We start from the raw sequence: 7,606 nt of genomic DNA on the forward strand, positions 1-7,606 counted from the left end.
AATCTCGTCTTAGTATGTAAACGAGTGTTAAATTCTGTTAATCATGCTACAAGAAATTCTTACAGTACTTAGATTGAAAAGGACAACGAGGAGGGAGAACTGAATGAGAATATGGAAATTACGCTCTTCATAACTGATCATCCAACTGAGAAAACTGGCATCAATCATTTGGAAAGTGTGCTGAAGGCTGTCAAGCATGCTGGGCAATACAAGAGCACAGTATTTAGCAATTGCTATTTATTACAAAACTACGCAAAATAAGTTTGCGATGCGTTGTTATTATTATCATTTTACTTTTTTTGTTCTGACCAAACCGGCTAAACAGTGTTGCCGTTCAATTTTGCGTACATGACGGTTTGTGTATAGTGGATTTTATGATCCGTGCATTGAACAGTTGTGATTTGATTAGAGAGCTATGTACAATATTATCTTGCTTTTGCTTTGGAAAATTATGCGCTCATATAGTATTTTGCTTAAGCCTACAAGTCACATGTACTCGTTGTTTTGCTTTCGCGGAATGTTACGAAATATGGTAACTATTTTACTGCGTAAACTTTTAAAATTTTGTAACATTTGTCCATATTGAAAAATATATATCTATATATTAGCTCAGTGGTAAACGGAATCCGTGCACTTGCACGGCCCTGAGATGAGTTCGGGTAATAACAAGAGAAAAGCCCAAAACGAATGAAGTTCATAAATGGGCTTCATATTAAAAAACCTTGGCCTACTGGGCCGTGTGAGGTAGATCCAAGGCAAAGTGGACTTTCTTGTTCCAAATTTTTCTTTAGTAGGAGACCCGAGTCACCCGACTAAAACGAAATATGATCTTTGTCTGTTTTCTCAGCTGCTGAGCTAAATTCCTCGACAAGGTGAAATTGCAAAGGGCATTTTTTGTGCTGAGAGGGTTTTAGCGATGGCTTCCACTGAAGAGGAAACCCTAACCCTAGCCGGAGACGAGCAACCAGAAGCTGCTTCTGATGCCCCATCCACCGCCAATGGAGCTGCTCCTGCTTCCTCCGATCCGCCGGTGGAAGGAGAAAATGCAGATTCCGCGGCGAAAACCCTAGAGCACGCGGCCGAGCTCTTCGACAAGGGATCTAAGGCGGTTGAGGAGGGCGATTTCGTCGATGCCGTTGATTTCCTCAGCCGTGCCCTAGAGATCAGGTTAGGGTTAGGGTTTCATTCGTTTCTTCTTCTTCTTCTTATTACTACTTTAGTTTCCCTATTGTTTATCTTAGTTTCCTTTTCTGCAATGCTTTGCTTAGAAGATAATGACTTCATGATTCTATGGAGAGGGACGTGGAGGTGCTTGCAGTTCCTTTACCTCTTATATTCTGATTTTGACTAGAAAAGAAATTACAAAAGTGAAGACATTTTACTTGACGTTATTATTGTAAATATTAGCCATAAATCACATTTTCATTAGTGTAAGTCGCGGATGAACCACGTCGGATATACCTAGAGTGGCGCTTATTACCCCTCAAATATTTTGGCTTTCATTAGCACCTAACACCCTTGAATTTCTACATTCTTCAGCTCCTGGTTTGAATTGTCTGTTATGGACGGTTCAATTTGTTTTCTGATGTTAGCCACCTTGGCCAACAATCATCTGGCTAAGGTCAAACGAGCCATTAATAGAAAACCTATTGAATTGATTGTCAACTAGTCCAAGCATGTGAAGCCTGTATCCAGTTAGAACAAATTTCTTTAAAAATAAAAGTAAGAGCAATGAAAAAAATTTAGACCATGGCCGGCGATACTCGTGTCACATTGTCGTGGAGTCATGTTGTGCTTGCACGTACTCATGTGAAGTATTATCCAAAGGGAACCTAGTAGCTTAAGCTGGTTTTAGAAGGAGAACTAGCATAAACCCATATAAGTTTAGTGGTCTATCAAGTTTGGTTCAAAAGGGTGGAAATGAAGGTGGTCAACTCATTAGATCAAGTTCCTTTAGAATGAGAAACAATAAAAATCTATATAAGTTTAGCGATATACAAATTTTGGGCTAAACATTTGTTGAACAGAGGATAGACAGCACCGGCTTTGGCGAAGAGGTGAAGTTCTAATGTTCTATGCCCATCTTTTCTGGTTTGTATTGTCTTTCATGTAGGTCCAGCTTGGTTTCTAATACAGGCCACAATGCGCACTGGTCATACTAGCGGTTTCAATAGCAAGGTGAAATGGTTTGTCAACTAAGCAATGTAACAGCCACTTGGACCTGGGTCCAACCATGTGAAATCCATGTTTGGCTGGAGTGAATTCTTTAACAATCAAATAGAAAAAGGATGAAATGAAGGCCACACTACACATGCTTTCATCACATTTGTAGTGCAACAGGCCAGTCATGAGTCATGAAGCATGTGGGCACATGTGCACGTATGGTCCTTCCAAAATGGTACTAGAAGTAGATCAAGTTCGTTAAGGAGGAGAAAGGGAGCCAATATGAAAAACTCATGCGGGTATAGTGATATATCTATTATCAGACTAACATTTCTGTGTGCAATGACCAACTTAGTAGGGAAGAGATGAAATTAGTGAAACCATGAATCTTATTTTTGAAATCGGAGTTAAAGTCATGGAAACTTCATCTTTTGGTCTCTAATCTAACATCAACTTGGAGAACTCTGACCGATGCATGTTTTATGAATTTCTGATAGTTTGGTTATCCTATCTTTGCTCAAAGGATATCAATGAGAAATTATTCCTTATTCTCGCCACAGCTAGATTAAGTTTTGGATGTTGATTCAACCGTGGAAAATCCCTAGTCCTTAACTCTTTTTCACCACAACAGGTCTAATATGTATTCTGCTGATAGCCTTATGTATGATATGAACATTGTCCTTGTATAAATGAATGTTGAAGGAGGACAATGTCTGTAATATTAACTTACGGTTTCATGTGCTTGAGGAGAACCTAATATCAATAATTCATGTCTTACTTTTTGGCATGAGCAACGGAGACATTTCTTGTTTGTGTTGCTTAAAACTAATATAGTTCTGCTTCCGATGTTACATATGGAACCACCTTTTGTTCTTGTCGTCCAAGTAAGATGATGGACAACATGAGAATTGAAAGGAATAAAAAAAGCATTCTGAACATCTCCAACATCTAAAGTTATGCCATAATAGTTTTTGGTAGATGCTTTAATGAGAACAGTCAAGATAAATACATAGGGCCTGCATTGAATCAAGTACTGAAGCATCCATCTTTTAAATTCACTTGTAATCTTTGCATCCGTATTCGTTTTGTGTTCTGAAATATATTTGTAGTTGACTGGAATTGTATTCGAACACTTCATGAATTATAAGATAACTGTTCTTTCTATTTGATTAAGTAATTCGATTGGATTGAGAAAGTCATTTTCAGGGATTTTTTTTCTCTCAAGATGCTGGGAGAAAATCCTTAATTTTTATATTCGATTAAAGAATTTGATTTTAAAATTATTAATTCAACAATTTTTTTATTTTCCCCCGTGTTATTATCCAATGCGAAGATCAAATGTCACTAACTTTATAAATAATAATATGGAACTTACTGAATTATTTGGAAATTATTCATGAATTTTCACTGACTGATTATACACGTGCCTTCACACACGCACACACACATACTGTAATACATGGGAAAAGCCAAGGACAAGATTAGAATAATTCACAAGAATCACGACTCAAATCCAACTAAGAGAAGTTGCTCATGCACCCATGCCTGATTGGAGCAACTGGTAATTATGAGGGCCACCCTTAGTCACAGTAGGGGTCAAAGACATTCGTAAAGGTAGCTCAGTAAATAAGGTCATGGACATATGGATTCTGTAGAAGAAGTGAAAATCAGTAGTTAGCAACAACCTTTGTTTGTAGGTGCTTTTAGCATAGCAATCTATTCCTTTTTAGAGTAACTTTTTCCTACATTTTAAGTGGTTCAATTTAGTAACCTGCTTTAGTACCTTTTCTAATTGTGCAGGGTTGCACATTATGGAGAACTCTCTCCAGAGTGTGCCATCTATTATTACAAGTATGGATCTGCTCTGCTATACAAGTCACAGGAAGAAGCTGATCCATTGGTCAATGTTCCTAAAAGTGCTCCAAAAAATCCAGATAAGGATAAGTCTCCTAAAAATGTAGAGGATGAAGGCACAAAGGCTTCTGCTAGCAATGCTGAAGAGTCTAATGCTTTAAGTAGAAGTGTGGAAGAGAAAGATGGTACTATCCTATGCTCTCATTCCTTGTCTTAAATATTGGAGACCTTACTGAGTTATATTTATGCTCTTTTACCCTAGAGGTGGATTATAAATTTATACTCCTGCTGCTTTGTCACTAAGGCATACATGGTCTACATGGTCACGCTTCCACAAATGTGATTGTTTTTGTTTGATGCTTGTGCTTAAAAGGAGGTTTTGTACTTGAACCATGACGTGCACTCAATTCTTTCATCATAGCATTATTTGTCTGTCGGAGAAGCTTTCCTCTCAACTTTCTTAAATATATTTCTCAATGTCTTCTTGTTTGTATTGAAAAGTTCCCATCACCTCATCCCTAAATCACTTCTATGCTATACGCAGCTAGCTATTTAGTTTTAGACTTTGCTTACCAAAAGGTAGTTTTATCCAGAATTCTTTTGCTGGTATGTGTCTTTTATGGGCAGCATGCTAGCAAACAGTATATCTCATACGTGCAGTATACCTGTTTCAAGATATCTGTGTTGTTTAGTGTTATCAAGTACATGTTTTCTCATGGTGCATCTCTGGGATTCATACAAGGTGCTAGCGAGAAGGATCAGGAAGATGATAATGAGAGCAGCGATAGTGATGATGAAGAATCTGCAGAAGCGGATGAAGATGAGTCTGATCTGGACTTGGCATGGAAGATGCTAGATGTTGCGAGGATCATTGTTGAGAAGTCCCCAGAAGATACCATTGAGAAAGTAAACATTTATGCTGCTTTGGGAGAGGTGTCACTGGAAAGAGGTTAACTTCTGAACCTGTATATCTGCCTTTTAATGAAATTGGACATATGACGTAGGATCTGTATTTTAATTTGCAGAGGACTTTGAGACATCTTTAACTGACTATTTGAAAGCTTTGTCCATTTCGGAGCAGTTGGTTGAACCTGGCACTCGAAGGATGGTTGAATTGTATCCTTATCAAATGTATTTAGGGTCTGTTTGGTTTGAATGAAAGTTAAGGAAAAGAAAGGAAAACGATAAGGAATATAAATTTTCGTAGTTTGCTAGAGGGAGAACCAAAACGAAAATGAAAATAAGATTACCTAGAGAAAAAAAGTAATATAAACTTTCTTTTCTCTTTTCTCCACCGGACCCTAAGGAAAGGCAGGGAAAAAAGTGTCGGGGCCGAACTTTGAAGGCGCCCATCCCTAAATAATCTTCACAACCCGTGTCTCCTACCTCTTAGCTAATTCCAAGTGGGCCCCACTTGTTATTAAGATGGGTCAGCAAGGGTTGAACCTTTTCTCTTTTCTGTCTAACCAAACATATAAAAAAATCTTTTTCTTTTTCTTTTTCTTTTTCTTTCTTTTTCTTTTCCATTTCATTTTCTTTTCTTTCACTTCACCTCAAACCAAACACAGCCTTAATGACCTCATGAAAGAATTCATTTTCACCAGGAAGGGTAATCTTATCAGATTTAACTGTAGTAAGAGGAACTCTGATCAGTTATTATTCTCTTTGGCTTTCTTAATACTTGAAAATCAGAAATTTTAGGGTATGTTTGGTGTTGGAGGCTTCGGCAAAGGTTCAAGAGGCTATTCCTTACTGTGAGAAGGCTATCTCACTTTGCAAATCTCGCTTACAGCAGCTCAGTGACAACGTGAAGCCGACAGCTTTAGTGCCAACTAATAACGTGAACATTGCTGATGACTCCAGTGTGGGTGACAATCAGGCTTCGAGCAAAGTAGATGCCGATGGGGCTATTGGGGAAGATGAAAAGCAGGTGCTTAGCGGAATCTTGAGTGAGCTCGAAAGAAAGGTAACTACAGGTTTATCTCTTCTAGTATTTTAATTGCTTTTTAGCTGCGTGAGTGTTATGTTTTCATTTAAGACTATATATAATCTTTAATGCATATGTGGGTGAGAACGTTCAGCATCAGTTTACCCTTTCTTGGCCTTTTTATCAAACTTCTAATCTTTGTCTTCCGAAGAGACATGATGAGATTTTTGTGGATTTGTTTCTGTTTCTTTAAGATGATTATTGTATTTACTGACACATTGGTTATTGTTTGAATTTATTGTTGTGCTTTTGTGAAGTGGCAATCTAAGCTTCACTATTTGAATGCAGCTGGAGGACCTTCAGCAGATCTTGCCAGATCCTCGATTCATATTTTCAGAAATCATGAAAAGGATGTCATCTACATTGCCTTCTTCGGATGCAAATTTCTCCAATAAAGAGTCAACATCCACGTCTCTGAATGCTTCACAGATGGCTGTTACGACCGGGGGTTTCGATTCCCCAACGGTCTCCACCGCAGCAACAAATGGTGGTGGGGCTGTAACCCATCTCGGTGTTGTAGGAAGAGGCGTAAAGAGAGCTTCTTTAAACCCTGTTTCTGCCAAACCTCTTTCAAAGAAGCCTTCTTTGGATTCTTCTTCTGGAGTCGTCGAATCTACGGTGAAAGATGCGGAGATCCGGAAGGAGTAATGTTGTTGTAGTTTATCTGTCACATTGGATGCTTCAGTTATGTAGTATGAACATTTGAAAATTGTAGCTCACTTGATCCAAGCTTCTTTTCTTTTCTACACCTGACCTGTGGCCCGTACATGTTATAATGTCGTTATGCTTGCTGGTGTATAGACTTCGGTCTTAGCTTTTTTTGTTTTTTGTTTTTTGTTTTTTTAAACCTGGTGTGTTTTAGAGATTGAAGTTCCTTATGGATGGTAAGCAAATGCTGTAGGTTCTTTTGGATCTCGTCAATGGGTTTGCCTTTGAGAGGGTGACAGGTGGCTGAAGAACCATATATGTGCCCTTGTTAGACGCCAGCTACACATGTAAGCTGCTATTGGAGTCAGGCAAGTCTTTGTTTAAGGCTAACACCGTACAGCTTTAAAGTAATTATGTTAGATTAGCATCTTGGGCCTTTTAGCAAAGCCATGAGGTTGAGGCCCATATCTAAGGCTCTGTTAATAGTGCACTGGCATAGAGCATCTCGTTTGCATCACTCTTTGCTGGGATTTTTGTCGTTTATCAATGCTTGGGATCCAATTGTCATGCACTGCTCTTTAATAATTTTCAAGTAGTGCAAGTTATCACAATTTCTTAAAAAATTATTGCCGAGTCACAGGTAGTAAATTGAGAAAGATTTGATCAAGAAAGTAGTCAGCATGTATAGAATCAATCAACTAAGAGTAGAAAAATTGAGATGTGGTTCATTTTATGGAATTAAAGCAAAATGGCGGCATGAGCACTTCAAAATATCTCAATTTATCGGAAAATATATGCTAGTGAAGTTGAAGGGAACTCGGGAGTCAAAAACCACGGAGAATGTTTAACAGACGCTGCACGATATGTGACAACTGTTGACGGCAGCGGGTAAAGCGGAAAATGAAGGGGGGAGAGAGAGAGAGGGGATGGGGATGAAGACCAAATCAATCCCTC

General features: G+C 38.5%; 1 protein-coding gene across 1 annotated transcript; it reads left to right on the plus strand.

Moving 5' to 3' along the window:
• On the plus strand, positions 831-6,832 carry LOC109819971 (NASP-related protein sim3). The gene is made up of 6 exons (XM_020385987.1): positions 831-1,167; positions 3,964-4,202; positions 4,760-4,966; positions 5,043-5,133; positions 5,710-5,983; positions 6,293-6,832. Exons 1-6 carry the CDS (start codon positions 917-919, stop codon positions 6,650-6,652), a joined length of 1,422 nt encoding a protein of 473 aa, XP_020241576.1. The 5' UTR covers positions 831-916; the 3' UTR covers positions 6,653-6,832.

Source organism: Asparagus officinalis, chromosome 8 (assembly GCF_001876935.1).
Source record: "Asparagus officinalis chromosome 8, Aspof.V1, whole genome shotgun sequence".
Lineage (NCBI taxonomy): Eukaryota > Viridiplantae > Streptophyta > Magnoliopsida > Asparagales > Asparagaceae > Asparagus > Asparagus officinalis.

Excerpts from the sequence above, each read along its gene's own strand:
- LOC109819971 (XM_020385987.1), top strand. The coding sequence starts at position 917 with ATGGCTTCCACTGAAGAGGAAACCCTAACCCTAGCCGGAGACGAGCAA. Across the intron at positions 4,967-5,042 it reads AGAGGTGTCACTGGAAAGAG|AGGACTTTGAGACATCTTTA; the intron begins GTTAACTTCTGA and ends TTTAATTTGCAG. Across the intron at positions 5,984-6,292 it reads TGAGTGAGCTCGAAAGAAAG|CTGGAGGACCTTCAGCAGAT; the intron begins GTAACTACAGGT and ends ATTTGAATGCAG.